The sequence below is a fragment of the Oryctolagus cuniculus genome, chromosome 20, assembly GCF_051225735.1.
Source record: "Oryctolagus cuniculus isolate XC-2025 breed Fujian yellow rabbit chromosome 20, ASM5122573v1, whole genome shotgun sequence".
Classification (NCBI taxonomy): Eukaryota; Metazoa; Chordata; class Mammalia; order Lagomorpha; family Leporidae; genus Oryctolagus; species Oryctolagus cuniculus.
This window is the reverse complement of record NC_142886.1, coordinates 16,952,312-16,968,325: the sequence shown is the minus strand read 5'-3', so window position 1 is coordinate 16,968,325 and position 16,014 is coordinate 16,952,312. Positions and strand designations below refer to the sequence as shown.

The window sequence follows — 16,014 nt, the reverse complement described above, 5'->3', positions numbered from 1 at the left end:
TAATCATATTTGACTAAACATACACCAAACAAGTAGAGCACTAATGAAAAAACCTTTTCATTCTAGTGGGAAAAATATTTTGATTATGTAATTTCCTCCCATATCCATAAGGAAAATAAAATTCTTCATGGAAATGGTTCAATGTTTATTTACTAGGTATGTGTACATTACCAGAGAATAATTTTATTCTTGGTTAAAGGCAGGGCTGAAAGGATAGCTGTTAATCTTCACAGGACTAAAATTTTGGAGAAAGAACACTGTCAATGTTTGAGTGAAGTAATAGATGGAAAAAAGATAACAAAATGGAAAGAGTAGGAAAAGCAATCAGAACTAATTACATTATAAACTTCAATAATCAATATATATATTCAGCACTCTCTTGTGATAACATATTTTCAAAATGACTGTTCAATCAGTAAAAAATCAATAATCTTTAAGTTCAAATATTCTTATGTTTTATTGCTCACAAAATTTTCAACGGAGTTCCTAGAGAAACTTGTAGGAGGGTAGAGATCACATGCAATCTAGAAGACTGATTTCTTATTTTAAAATATTTTATTATATGCATCAAACATCATTAAAGTACCCAGACTTAACCAGCTTTGAATTTTTTTCTTTACATAAAAGACAATCTTCCTGAGAATGTGGGCTCATATAGAAGAGAATATGTATATTTCCTGGTAAATAGGAGTGCAAAAAATTAATGAATTCATGAAGTAGAAAATGATATTATAACCAAGTATATGCTGTTAAGAGTGGCACTGACTCATAAGCAGGGAAATTTAAAACATGAACCCCACAAAATTCTGCAAAATGTTTGTGCCATATACACCTTTCTAATGTGGAATATCAGAAACACATTTAATATGTTAAACTAAATACAGTTACTACAAGCAGCTATTTTATAGTTCTAATTAAAATACAAATAATTATGGTAATTATATTTTATAAACTTAAACTTAAAGTGAACTAAATTAAATCCTACCTTCCAAAGCAAACCAATTACTAATCATCTTCCCTGTCTACTATTTCCACACTGGTAAGATATCACCAGCCATTAGCTCTGTACCTTTAAAAATCAGTCACTAATAATAACATTCTTTCATTTAAAATTCTTCTGTTCCTTAAAATAAACTGTTCTATCAGACTTTGCAACATCTACCATAAATCATTAGAAAAAAAGAAACAGTCTACCTGTAAATTAGCTCCTAGCCCTCTTTTGAAAAAAGTAAAACCAACAATAAAGTTTTAAATTACATGTAGTAATGAAAACCAAATACTTACAAAGAAGGATCTTGTACGAGATCTTTGAGATTTATCCCACTGCGATCTTCTGCAAGATTCCTGAAGCAACTATCACTCACTAAACAGGAATGGGGGAAAGAAAAGAAAATTAATTTTTGTTTACATTTCACATAAGCCATTGCTGACCAAAAGGAATTTTGAGAAGAAAATTCACTTTTTTCCCAAACACCAATATTGATTGATTTTAGGCTTCATCAATTTAGCAACATATTAATATTTAAGGATAAACTCAATATTTCAATCATATACACTAATTTAAGCACACTGATTTTATAGAAATATAATATATAAAATAATAAACATGCTGGTCTAAATTTTATTCTAGAGGATCAATAACATCCTTTTCTCCTTTCCAGCTAAAGAACTAACTCTGGGGCTGGTGCCGCAGCTCACTAATCCTCTGCCTGCGACGCCGGCACCCTGGGTTCTAGGCCCAGTTGGGGTGCCAGATTCTGTCCTGGTTGCTCCTCTTCCAGTCCAGCTCTCTGCTGTGGCCTGGGAAGGCAGTGAAGGATGGCCCAAGTGCTTGGGCCCCTGCACCCGCATGGGAGACTAGGGGGAAGCACCTGGCTCCTGGCTTTGGATTGGCGCAATGCGCCGGCCGTAGCGGCCACTTCGGGGATGAACCAACAGAAAAGGAAGACCTTTCTCTCTATTTCTCTCTCACTAACTCTGCCAGGAAAGAAGGAAAGAAGGAAAGAAGGAAAGAAGGAAAGAAGGAAGGAAGGAAGGAAGGAAGGAAAAGAAAGAAAAGAAAAGAACAGAACTAACTCTGTTTTCATTTGTTATATATTAGATTGTTTTCAAAGATTTTACTTAAAGAATTTTTACCAAACAGATTTGATGCAAGCTGAAACACATACGCAAATTTCCAAACTACAGTAGTTCTACCCTCCATTACTTAGTAAATGACAATCATAGTTTGTCTAGCATCATCAAGAATTACTGTATACTTAGAAATATTTGTAAAATAGACTATTTAGCAGAGTTCTTGCCTAATAATAAATAATTTTTTGTATATATTCATTTTTCTAATCTAGAACTAGGCAATAATTGATATTTATTAATGTGCTAAGCACTATGTGCTCATATTCTCACCTACAATAAGTATAATGTAGTACTATATATACTCAATATGATCTCTGATGAAACATTTATTCATTTATTTTACCATTTCCTTCATTTATTTGAGAGGCACAGAGAGAGAGAGAGAGGCAGATAAACAGAGCTGTGGTCCACTAGTTCACCCACCAAATGACCAGAACACCTGGGGCTGGATGAGTCTCAATTCTGGAGCCAGGAATGCAACTCAGATCTCCCATATGGACATCAGGAACCTAATAGCTGGAGCCATTACTGCTGATTCCTAGTCTGCATTAGTAGAAGTTGGATTTAAGAGTGGACCCACAGGGCCGGCGCTGTGGCGTAGCAGATTAAGCCACTGCCTGCAGTGCTGGCATCCCATATGGGTGCCAGTTCAAGACCCAGCTGCTCCACTTCTGATTCAGCTCTCTGCTATGGCCTGGGAAAGCAGTAGAAGATGGCCCAAGTCCTTGGGCTCCTGCACCCACGTGGGAGACTCGGAAAAAGCTCCTGGCTCCTGGCTTCAGATCGGCACAGCTCCGGCCATTGCGGCCAGTTGGGGAGTGAACCAGCGGATGGAAGACCTCTCTCTCTCTCTCTGCCTCTCCTTCTCTCTCTGCCTCTCCTTCTCTCTCTGTGTAATGCTGACTTTCAAATAAATATAAATCTTAAAAAAAAAAAAAAAAGAGAGAGAGTAGAGCCATGATTTACATGATATTGGATGTCTGTGTCTTAACTGGCATCTTAACCTGTAAGTCAAATGTCCATCCCTATTCAATCATTTTGGATCAGTCTATCAAATTATTAGAAAATATATATGAAAGATGTAACAATCTCTTATTTCTAGGGGAGGCATTAACATCCTATCTTTCTCTAGTCAGGAAGGATTTTCCTGTAAAATAAATTTACTATTTTTAAAAATTCATGCCTTAAAAACACTGTGATCACAGTGTTAAAGTCAGATCCTCTCACTGCTTGTAGCATTCACTATCTACAAAGAAGGGAAGCTATCTGAATTCTAACATACCATATTAATTGTTTCCAATTTTATATAAATCTCAAAGAATAATGAGAAAGTATCTAGCATGGGTTAGATTTAATAAAGTGTAAATATGAGGGGCTTCAAAATGTAATGAAAAGTGAAATAAAGGAAAGTTTTATTTTGGTAAAAGAAATTAGGAATTCATGTATAGTTTTTCACAATACACATTTTCAATGACATGTCTTAGGACCACTGTTGTGACTATAGTCTAGCTCAATGCTTGTCTATATCTTAATAATTGTAATTATTCTCACATTATGTTTCCTGGTGAAGTAAAACTTTAATCATTTTCTTAAGAAAAAGACTTAATTCCCAGAATCTATTATTGGCTTTTGTTTGTTATAGCATAAGATGGAAAGATACAACAATTTGGGAACTTACAATTTAAAAATATGTGTTAAATTAACGCGAAAATTTTGTACTTTATCCTAAGAGGAAAACTTACTTGCTTCGATCTTAGGGCAAAAAGATATCATTCAAAAGATACAAGCATGGCCATGCATAACCTACTATTTATAACTCAAATGATACACTATCTGCTAAATGCCACAAATATATAAATATCCAAAGAACTGAAGAACCTAGCTAGATAAAATGGCAATATTCTCTGAAAACTACATATATTGGAGGCTGCAGCATCAAAATAATTAAGGCAAATAAACATAGTTAACTATATGTTACAGGTATCTGTACAAGAGATTTCTATATACTTTCCTAAGAGAACAGGTTTGAAAATTCAAATTGCAAAATAATTAATTATAAAAAGATCTCTGAATGAAAAAGCTAAATTCAAGATTCCATTTCCAGAAAAGAGAATGTAAGATAAACTTAGAAAGTAAGCAAGTGCCAAAAGAATTGATAGACATGTTAAGAGAACAAAGACAACAGCAACACAGATAGGACTGCCATAAACCATATCTGAAACTATGTAAGCACTAAAATAAGTGATAGTATGTTTTAAATTACCAAATAAAATAATCTACTAGTTCATGTTAATATATTAATCAATCAAAACTTCAGCAAAGTACGTCTACAAAAAATATTTACTAGCCATGAAGGGGAAAAATTGTGAAATTATAATGCAGAAATATAGCACATACTATAGATACATAACATGCAGCTGAATTAAACACTACTAGTAATAAGACAAATACAATAAAATAAGCCACCTGATGAGATACAATAGGAAGAATACAGCATCACTTTTGTGCTAGTATGGACAAAGATGTATAACTTAGCATAAGATCAAGCAAGTCATTTAGAGGTATTTACTCAAAAGAAATGAAAAAAATACACATATACAAAAATATTTGTACAAGAATATTTGTATAAAAAATCAACTAATAGATTTTTGAAATTGTAAAACATCCTTCCAATGAAATATTAGTCAGCAATATAAAAGTTTTTATGAATACCATAACATAAACTCAAAAACAAAATGAAAGTCAAACACAAAAGAGTATATACTGTAAGACACCAGGTATATACAGCACAAAATTGGTAAAACTAATTTATTGGGATGAGGGAAAAAGAAATCTTGCCTGTCAGCTGACTTTTTGTTGATGCCTTGAAAAGTACTATTTTCAGAAATAAGAAAGAGAATGCATTTAAAGAAAAATAAAAAGTATAAAGGAATTTATTATGTAAAAAATGAAACAGTCTAAAGAATAAAATGCATTGAAAGCAAATAGCCTAAAGAATGTACTGTAAGTAGTAAAAGTAAAATTTGCTTAAAGATTTATTTTTTTATTTGAAAGGCAGAGTTAGATAGAACAGAGGCAGAGAGAGAGAGGTCCTCCATCCGCTGGCTCACTCCCCAAATGGCCACAATGGCTGGAGCTGAGTTGGTTCAAAGCCAGGAGCCAGTAGCTTCCTCAGATCTCCCACATGAGTGTAAGGGCCCAAGCACTTGGACCATCTTCTACTGTTTTCCCAGGTGCATTAGCAGGGAACCAGATCGGATAGGAGCAGCCAGGACTCAAAGTATAATAAAGTATAAATAAATTTAAACTCTAAAGAAGGAACTAGCCTAATCAGGAACAACAAGAAAAAATGTAACAAGAGCCAAAATAGCAATGAGAGATCAAATTTAATATTAGCAGAAAACAGTAATATAAGATCTATATAAATCAGTATACAACTATACCGGGAATAGGAATAGACCAGTGTACACTCAAATGAAATGGTAGAAAGGCCCTAATCTGAGTGAGAGTATAGAAAGTGGAATGGTGATAGCCTTGAATGAGTAGACCAAACTGGATGGAATGGATGGTTCTACTAGGTGAAATAAAATAAAGACAAATCAATTTTTTCTCATTTCTTAGCAGATATAGATAATTATGAGCTTTTGAACCTGGGTATTTACAGGGCAATACTTACTTGCTAAGATTTAGGCACCACAGCAAGCACATTACTTGTATTATTCCATTTAATCTAATCCTTTTCCCAATTTTGTGAGACATTGACATCCCCTTTTCTATAGACAAGAAAATGAAGCTTGGAGCAGGTAACTAATTACCCAAATATCTCAGACACAGCCAGTATAGATTGTTTTAATTTTTAAAAAATTATCAACTAAGAGAATACTATTATCAATTATATAAACATAAAATTAGGTAGAGTATCTAGACTGGAAACTAAGTAGCAGAAGGAAAGGATAATATAATTCAGATAACATGAACCTGAACCTACAGCAAGATTTAAAAAGAAAAAAAAATGAATGCTTAGAAGGTGATGAAAGAAAACTGCGCAGGCTTAGAAATTGTTCAGGCTGGGGCCAGCGCTGAGGTACAGTGTGTAAGGCCGCCAACTGCAATACAGGCATACCATAGGGGTGATGGTTTGAGTCCCAGCTGTCCCACTTCTAATCCAACTCCCAATGTGTCTGGGAAACCAGCAGAAGATGGCCCAAATACTTGGGCTCCTACACTCACATGGGAAAACTGAAAAAAGCTCCTGGCTCCTGGCTTCAGACTGTCCCCGCCCTGGTCACTGCAGCCTTTTATGAAGTGAACCAGGACAACCTTGAGGGGGCGGAGCCAAGATGGCGGAATAGTGAGGGCGCGCACCGATAGTCCGGGAAAATTTAGTTTAATAAAAGGGGAGTTACGGTAGCCGCAGAAAAAAGAACCAGGAAAAAATTGCACGGGAATCGTGAATCGGAGGACCTACTGGGAGAACAAGGTCGCCCACCGCGCGGAAGCCAAGTCGTGGGACCGAGCCGCAGAAGCCCCAGTGCTCCAAGGGGAGTGCATGCCACACAGACAACAGAGGGGAGACTTGGGACGCTCAGGGCTCCGAGTCCACACATCGGCGCTGGAAGGGGAGGTGAGCTCAATAACCCGAGACATTGGTGGGGAAACGGGGGTCAGAATCTAGAGGGGGGCCAGAAAGTGCAGCAAACTCACTACCGGAAAGAAGGAAAAAAAAAGCTTCGGGGTTTCTCTTCCCCCTAACCTAGCAAAGGTTACAAGACTGGGAGGCTAGAAGAATTCCCAAGAGACAAAGAGCAGGCCTGCTCTCTGGATTTACATATCAATGGGGGAGAGCTAAGGAACTGAGTCACTACAATTCAGTAGCCTAGGCAACCCAGTGGGAGTCCAGAGGAGCCAAAGACTGGAAGCTAAATACCATCAATTCTGCACAGCCGTGCCCTGTGGTGTTACTTACCCCCTGAATAAATAAAATAAATAAATAAATAAAAAGAGAGAGATTTACCACGCATAACCTGAGGGTGTCACCTTTGCACACCCTTAACCTGGAAGAACCAGGCAGAGCTCTCAGGCCCCACCCATCTCAAGCCTCCAAGGCTCCTCCAACAGCAGGCAGTCCACTTAACACGGACACAGTATAAAAAAAAAAAAAAAAAAAAAAAAAAGAAAAAGAAAATGAAGTGAACCAGCAGATGAAAGATCGATCTCTCTCCCTCTCTTTCTCTCAATCTCTCTCCCTCTTTCCCCCCCACCCTTTCTCTCTTTTAACTCTGCCTTACAAATAAATAAATAAATCTTAAAAAAAAAGAAATTGTTCAGTCCTGGAAACAGATCATTTGCATACATGATAAAGAAGAATAAAGTGAGAAATTTATCCAATAAACAGAAGAATAAAAACCAACATTAATTTATAACATAATTAGTTCATCTAAAACTAAAACGTATTAAAACTGTCACAATATACGACTTAATACAATAAGAAATCTTCCTAAAGACAATTATCTAGTAGTTGCCATCATATCTATATACTCAAAATAAAGATGCTATCCTGTTTTAGTTACACATACCAAAAAGCTTTTTAGAACTCATACAAACTTGCCTCACAAAATAATACTGGGCTGGGTGTTTCACACAGCAATTAAGACACTGACTGAGACACCCATATCCATATCAGAGTGGCTGGTTCAAATCCCTACTCCTCCACTTTTGAGTAAGCTTCATGTTCATATGTACCCTTGAGAGGCAGATGATGGCTCAACTACTTGGGTCCCTGACATCCACAAGGGAGACTCAGATTTAAGTTTTGGACTCTTGGCTTTGGCCTGGTCCAACTCTGGCCACTGCCAGCATTTGGGGAGTGAACCAGCAGATGGAAGAACTGTCTATCTCTGTCTCTCTTCCTTTTAAATAAATAAAAAGTTCTAAAAATAAAACAGTAATTCTTACAAAGAAAGACCTACTGAGAAAAAAAAATTACATAAAATCATCCAATGATAAAAATACTGGAAATTTATATTTACTTTATAAGGGTATAAGGGATACAAAAATACTTCTTGAGCTAAAATTAAAATTGCTAATTGTTCTTAAAGATGAAGTTTCATTTTCCTGATAATACTGAACAAGAGGAAATAACACAGGCTATGCACTCTCTTTAAATATATGTAAAAAGTTAACATTAAATTGGTGGAAAATAAAATTACTTCATAGTGAAAGGCTATGAACAAATTAATATAGGAATATTCATAGACTGTGTAATTAACTAACATGACAAGAAAATCTGCTCACATGATGGCTTTTCAATACTTCATGGAAAATATACCTTATTGTCTAACACTATTTAATAAAATTTTTGAAGTACACCCCAACAAATTAGGAAAGGATACTAATTGTCCAATCCCTAGTATAATCTCACTGAACCTGCCCTTCTTTGTTTCTTCCAATTTCTCTAACATTTATTTCCATCTTGTTTATAGTTTTATATTCCAAGGCGCTAAGGAAATGTGAGCGGATTCTTTCTATCCCAAGATGGGATCCAATTAGGTATATACTTCTCAACATAATTATCTTTCTTTTACTGAATTCCCTAATTATAATCTCTTTTAAATCCAAGGAGCCAGTGAAAAGTATAGAAAGGAGCAGCATGAGCCACATAAACTAAGTCTGTAAAGAATATCTTTCAGCATTTTGTCTTGTCCATTTCCTCTCTTCCCCATTCCTTATATCCTCAAACTCTACTCTAACTGTCCAGTGAGTTCCACCAGAACCAACCAAACTCTAGAAGTAATCCAGGCTCTCCTCTTATCCTTCATTAATATGTAACCATCGCTTGTTAAATTTAATAAACTGGGTTAATTACAATAACCTGCTAATGTTGCAGCTAACATGTAGGGAAAAGTCAATCTAGTGAAATCTTACTTAATCCTTTTAGGAATAAATTAAGTGAATCACAGAGAAAATGACTTGTAATTATCTTAGAATTCAAGATCTAGAAAAGAGATCATAGAATATAATTATTCTATAAAGACAACATAATTGAGAAGTGGGATTTTTGATAAGGTGCCATTTTCTTTATACATAGTTAATCACTGTTAGTAACTGAATTTTGTACTATGTGGGTCCCTGACTGGTTATTCCTTCACTGTATTATCTTCCTATTATCACCTAGACACCAGGTTCCAATCTTCACCAACAGCTGACAACAAAAACATTAAATTTTTTACTGCTCAGCACAAAATAAACCTAATCCAAAGAGATTTATATAAAAGTGAGTAGAGGGGAGATTCTATAATAAAAGTACAAATTAATGGAAAAATAACCTAAGTAATTAGAAACACATCATCACTAATTTAAATAGGGGATAAAAAGGACCAAAGGGTTAATTCTTCCATTAAAAATATTTTTCATATCTAAAAATGCAAAATAACACATCATATAATTTACATATGTAAGCCTGCAATACCTTAAGCCTAATGATACTAAATCTTATTAGCGAAACCCTCATACACCGCTGAGAGGAACATAATTGGACCACACTGGAAAATAATCCAGACACATTTTGTAAAATTAAAAAATGTTTATATGCCAGAAATTCTACACCTGGATATCTACACCAGGGAAAATTTCACATACACATGATTCCCTGAAGCATTTTTTTTGCAATAGTAAAAATTCTGAAATAACAGAAAAATAAATTGTGATATATGTGCATTTATGCAATATACTACTTCTCAGAAGTTAAAATGAAGTAAAAAGCTAGATCTATCATATGAATATACCTCAGAAACAATGTTGAGGGGGGAAAAGTATGTTTCAGCATATATATAAAATATGCAAGACAATATTTTCTGGATATCAGAAAAACAACATAAATGTAAATGTAAAAGCAAGCATGGGCATGAAAACACCAAATTCAGAATTAGGGATACTTCTGGAAAGCAAGTGATGAAGGAAAATGATACAGATAAATAATTCAAAGACTATCATTCTATCTGTAATCCTTTTTTCTTAAATTCACTAGTGATTACCTAAACTTACTAGATTAAGAGCACTTTAAAATTTGTTGCTAACTATCTTCTATTCCTCTGAACAAGAATATTTTATGTAAAAAATCTTCAGAAGACTATATTAATTCTAACATTGAAATGCAGGCATTCCTAATAAAGCAAATTCTGGGCCGGCGCCGTGGCTCAATAGGCTAATCCTCCACCTTGCGGCGCCGGCACACCAGGTTCTAGTCCCGGTCGGGGCGCCGGATTCTGTCCCGGTTGCCCCTCTTCCAGGCCAGCTCTCTGCTATGGCCAGGGTGTGCAGTGGAGGATGGCCCAGGTGCTTGGGCCCTGCACCCCATGGGAGACCAGGAAAAGCACCTGGATCCTGGCTCCTGCCATTGGATCAGCGCGGTGCGCCGGCTGCAGCGGCGGCCATTGGAGGGTGAACCAACGGCAAAGGAAGACCTTTCTCTCTCTGTCTCTCTCTCTCACTGTCCACTCTGCCTGTCAAAAATAAATAAATAAATAAAAAAATAAAGCAAATTCTTAGTAGTCAGAAATTACAAAGCAAATTATAACTATACTCTTTTATATCTGATGGGATTATAAAATTCTATACTTGCAGTCAGTTATTGATCTTCCACAAGAATTTTATCTCCAATACACTTGTATGCAATCCAATTACAAGCACAACAAGTTGAATTGTTTATTATTCAATTCATACTCATATGTTAACCTCTTTCACTATAAAGACAGGCTGAAAAGCTTGTGGTATGTTTTAATGAATGGAAAATATACTGGGGGCCAGCGCCAAAGCTCACTTGGTTAATCCTCCGCCTGCGGCACTGGCATCCCATATGGACACCAGGTTCTAATCCAGGTTACTCCTCTTCCAGTCTAGCCCTCTGCTGTGGCCCAGGAAGGCAGGTGAGAATGGCCCAAGTGCTTGGGCCCCTGCACCCATGTGGGATACCAGGAAGAAGCACCTGGCTCCTGACTTTCGATCAGTGCAGCACCGGCCGTGGCGGCCATTTGGGGAGTGAACCAACAGAAGGAAAACCTTTCTCTCTCACTGTGTAACTCTACCTGTCAAATTAAAAAATATATATATACACACACACACACACACATATATATATATACTATATCTGTCTTTATTAACTACCTGTAAGACCCAGCTAAGAAGATAATAAAAATTATTATGTAAATCTAACAACTCAGAGTAACTAGAAGTATGGCATTCAAAAAAAATTTTTTTTTTTGAAAGGCAGAGTGGACAGTGAGAGAGAGAGACAGAGAGAAAGGTCTTCCTTTTCCATTGTTCACCCTCCAATGGCCACTATGGACGGCACGCTGCGACCGGTGCACCGCGCTGATCCGAAGCCAGGAGCCAGGTGCTTCTCCTAGTCTCCCATCCGGTACAGGGCCCAAGCACTTGGGCCATCCTCCTCTGCACTCCCGGGCCACAGCAGAGAGCTGGCCTGGAAGAGGAGCAACTGGGACAGAATCCGGCCCTCCGACCAGGATTAGAACCTAGTGTGCCAGTGCCACAGGCGGAGGATTAGCCTAGTGAGCCACGGCACCGGCCACTGCATTCAATTTCTTTTTTCTTTGACAGGCAGAGTGGACAGTGAGAGAGAGAAAGAGAGAAAGGTCTTCCTTTTCCGTTGGTTCATCCCCCAAGTGGCCACTACATCCGGCATGTTGCGGCCAGCGCGCTGCACCGATCCAAAGCCAGAAGCCAGGTGCTTCCTCCTGCTCTCCCATGCAGGTGCAGGGCCCAAGGACGTGAGCCATCCTCCACTGCCTTCCCAGGCCACAGCAGAGAGCTGCACTGGAAGAGGAGCAACCAGGACAGAATCCGGCACCCCAACCAGGACTAGAACCTGGGGTGCTGGTGCCACAGGTGGAGGATTAGCCTAGTGAGCCACGGCGCCAGCCTATGGCATTCAATTTAATACATTATATCTTGCTGCTTTTATTTAAAAGGATCATATCCTAAATATATTAAGTTACCTGCTAACATTCATCTTAATAAAATCCTACTCAGATACATATATTACTATTAGCATTCCTGTTAAATAATTATCCTACAGTGAATATTTTTTATCAGAATGAGAATAAGTATTTTTCATGAAACAATTACTTAAATGAATGTAATTCTCTGAGAATAAAGTTTCTTACAGCTCAATAAAATGTCAAAACTTAGAAGAAATTAATTATGAATATAGAAGAAACAGAATAACTTGTATACATTTACATATATTTTGGGCTAAATTCAATTTTCTCTTCTACAAGCTAGAACATAAATTTCAGTCCTTGCCTATGAAGACGCTAAATAGATTCTGGTACTCTATTTATTATCTGCACATACATAGTAGATGGCACAGGAGATGCACCTTATGAAAAACAGGGGTATTAATTGAAGGTTAGCAGACTAAATGTTGAAAAACAGCCTAATCCTATTTGAAAGTTAAATATCATATGTTCTCCCTGATCGGCAACAACTAACTGAGCACTAAAGGGGAAACTTGTTGAAATGAAATGGACACTATGAGAAACAGTGACTTGATCAGCTCTTGTCCTGACAGTTGATGTACAATGTAATACTTTATCCATTTTAGTATTTTTTTTGTTCTAGTACCACTGGTTGAACTCTGTAATTAACACACAATTATTCTTAGGTGTTTAAATTTTAACTGAAAAGTGATCCCTGTTAGGAATTTGGAAAACATTATGTTGAGTGAAATAAGCCAATCCCAAAGGGACAAATACCACTTGTTCTCCTTGATAGGTGACAACTAACTGAGCACCAAAGGGGAAACTTGTTGAAGTGAAATGGACACTATGAGAAACAGTGACTTGATCAGCTCTTGTCCTGACAGTTGATGTACAATGTAATACTTTATCCATTTTAGTATTTTTTTTTGTTCTAGTACCATTGGTTGAACTCTGTAATTAACACACAATTATTCTTAGGTGTTTAAATTTTAACTGAAAAGTGATCCCTGTTAGGAATTTGGAAAACATTATGTTGAGTGAAATAAGCCAATCCCAAAGGGACAAATACCACTTGTTCTCCTTGATAGGTGACAACTAACTGAGCACCAAAAAGGAAACCTGTTAAAGTGAAATGAACACTAGGAGAAACGGTGACTTGATCAGCCCTCACACTGACTGTTGATGAGCAACTTGATATGTTATCCCTCTTAGTATTTTTGTTTGTTTGTTCTACTTAATACTTTTGGTTGAATACTGTAATCAATACACAATTATTCTTAAGTGCTGAAACTTAACTGAAAAGTGATCTCTGTTAAATATAAGAGTGGGAATAAGAGAGGGAAGAGATGTGCAATTTGGGACATGCTCAAGCTGACTTACCTCAAACGGTAGAGTTAGAAACATACCAGGGGATTCCAATTCAATCCCATCGAGGTGGCATGTACCAATGCCATCTCACTAGTCCCAGTGATCAATTTCTGTTCACAATTGATCGTAATGATAGGACTAAGAACCAAAGGGATCACATAAACAAGAATAGTGTCTGCAAATACTAGCTGATAGAATCAAAAAGGGAGAGAATGATCCAACATGGGAAGTGAGATACACAGCAGACCCATAGAATGGCAGATGTCCTAAACAGCACTCTGGCCTCAGAATCAGCCCTTAAGGCATGCGGATCCGGCTGAAAAGCCCATGAGAGTATTTCAGGCATGGAAAGCCAGGACACTCTGGGGAAAAAAAAAAAAACCTAAATGAAAGATCTCCACGAGTGAGATCCCAGTGGAAAGAATGGGTCATCAAAGAAGGAAGTACCTTTCTCTGAAGGGAGGAGAGAACTTCCACTTTGACCATGGCCTTGTCTAAATATGATCAGAGTCAGTGAACTCAGGGGGCTTCCATAGCCTTGGCAGCTCATGACAAGAGCCTAGGGTGATTACTGATGCCATAAACAAGAGTGTCAATTTGTTAAGTCAACAACAGGAGTCACTGTGCACTTACTCCTCATGTAGGATCTTTGTCCTTAGTGTGCTGTACATTGAGATTTAATGCTATAACTAGTACTCAAACAGTATTTTTCATTTATTTATGTTTCATTTATTTATGTTTCTGTGTGGGAGCAAACTGTTGAAATCTTTACTTAATGTTTGCTAAACTGATCTTCTGTATATAAAGAGAATTGAAAATGAATCCTGATGTGAATGGAAGGGGAGAGGGAGTGGGAAAGGGGAGGGTTGCGGGTGGGAGGGACGTTATTGGGGGGAAGCCATTGTAATCCATAAGCTGTACTTTGGAAATTTATATTCATTAAATAAAAGTTTAAAAAAAAAACAAAAGTTAGCAAACTAAATATTGAAAATCATAGCTTATTCTACCACACCACAAAAAGAATACTCATAGCAGCAGACAAGTCATATAGACAAGTGATTAAAGGGTTTTCTCAAGAACAAAATGGCTCAAGGGAAAATACAGTAAGATAGTGGCATTCATGACTTCAACAAAATTGCTAGATAAACTATCTAATAACTCTATAATGAAATCTACTAGATTATAAAGCTTATCATATCACATAAAAAGTATGCCTCCCTATTAAATATAAATGTATATATAGGAATCACACAATATGTGAAGAAACTTCCTTATGAACAACAAAGATGAATCTAAACAAATTAACAAACAAAAAAGAAATAAAGACAACGGAAGAAACAAAAGACTAAAAACAAACTATGATGTCATTAAAGGAAGATCAAGATGTAGGCTTGGAACAAGAATAAGAAATTATTAAAAATGGGCATTCAAAAAATAAGAATTCTTGGAATCTAAAAATGTGAGATGCAAAATGCATTAAAAGGTCTGAAGACACATGCAAGGAAAACAAATTACCAGGAACTACAATGAAAGAATTAAAATTACAGACAATAGGATAGAAAAGTTAAGAAAATCAAAAAATGAATTGAGAAGTCTAACATCCAACCAGAAGTTCCAAGAAAAGTAAAAAAAAAAAAAAAAGAAAGAAAAAGAAAAAGAAAAAAAAGGAGGGCCAGATTAAGGAAATAGTAAGAAAATTTCCTACGATTTAAAAATACATTTCCAGATTAAATAGAACTAACAGAGTGAACTAAAGAACTAAGTACCTAGCAGAGCAAATTAAAATTATTTTAAACCCTTACCACAAAACATCCTCAAGAAATTTCAGGGGGCCAGTATTGTAACATGGCGGGTAAAGCCATTGCCTGCAGCATGGGCATCCCATATGAAAGCTGGTTTGAATACCAACTGTTCCACTTATAATCCAGCTTCCTGCTAATGGCCTGAGAAAAACAGCAGAAAATGGCCTAAGTGTTTGAGACTCCCGCCACCCATGTAGGAGATCCGAATGAAGCTCCTGGCTCATAGCTTTGGCCTGGCTCAGCCCGGCCACTGTGGCCAGGAAGATAATCCCTCTTTTCCCCTCTCTCTCTCTAAATCTAACTTTCAAAATAAATAAATAATTTTTTAAAAAAGAAATTTCAGAATAACAGTACCAAAAAAAAAAAAAAAGAAAAGAAAGAAAAAGAAAAGAATAGAGAAGAGAAGAAAAAAGATTCTAGGGAGTAAGAATTTAGCCTCGTATCTAAGATGCCTATATCCCATATTGGAGTACCTGGGTTCAACTTTCTACCAATGCAGACTTGAGGGGTAGTTGGTGACAACTCAAGTTACTGGGTTTCTGTCACCCACATAGCAGATTTTGAATGCATTCCCAGTTTCCAGCTTTGGCCTTGGCCCAGCCCTGACTGTTATATGCCTTTGAGGAGTGAACCAGTAGATGGATGGGAGCTCTCTCTGTAAGTCTGTCTATCTCTTATGCCTTTCAAATAACTACTAAAAAATGTTTAGAGTC

At 36.8% G+C, this 16,014-nt stretch overlaps 1 protein-coding gene across 26 annotated transcripts in view; it reads right to left on the bottom strand.

Annotated features, from left to right (window-relative positions):
* Window positions 1-16,014, bottom strand: part of GPHN (gephyrin) — a 568,860-nt gene that overhangs the window by 427,749 nt on the left and 125,097 nt on the right. For all 26 annotated transcript variants that reach the window (XM_051826366.3, XM_070065114.2, XM_070065116.2 and 23 more), the window contains one exon: window positions 1,285-1,363. In XM_051826366.3, the coding sequence (XP_051682326.1) occupies window positions 1,285-1,363 (79 nt within the window). The remainder of the gene's footprint in view (window positions 1-1,284; window positions 1,364-16,014) is intronic.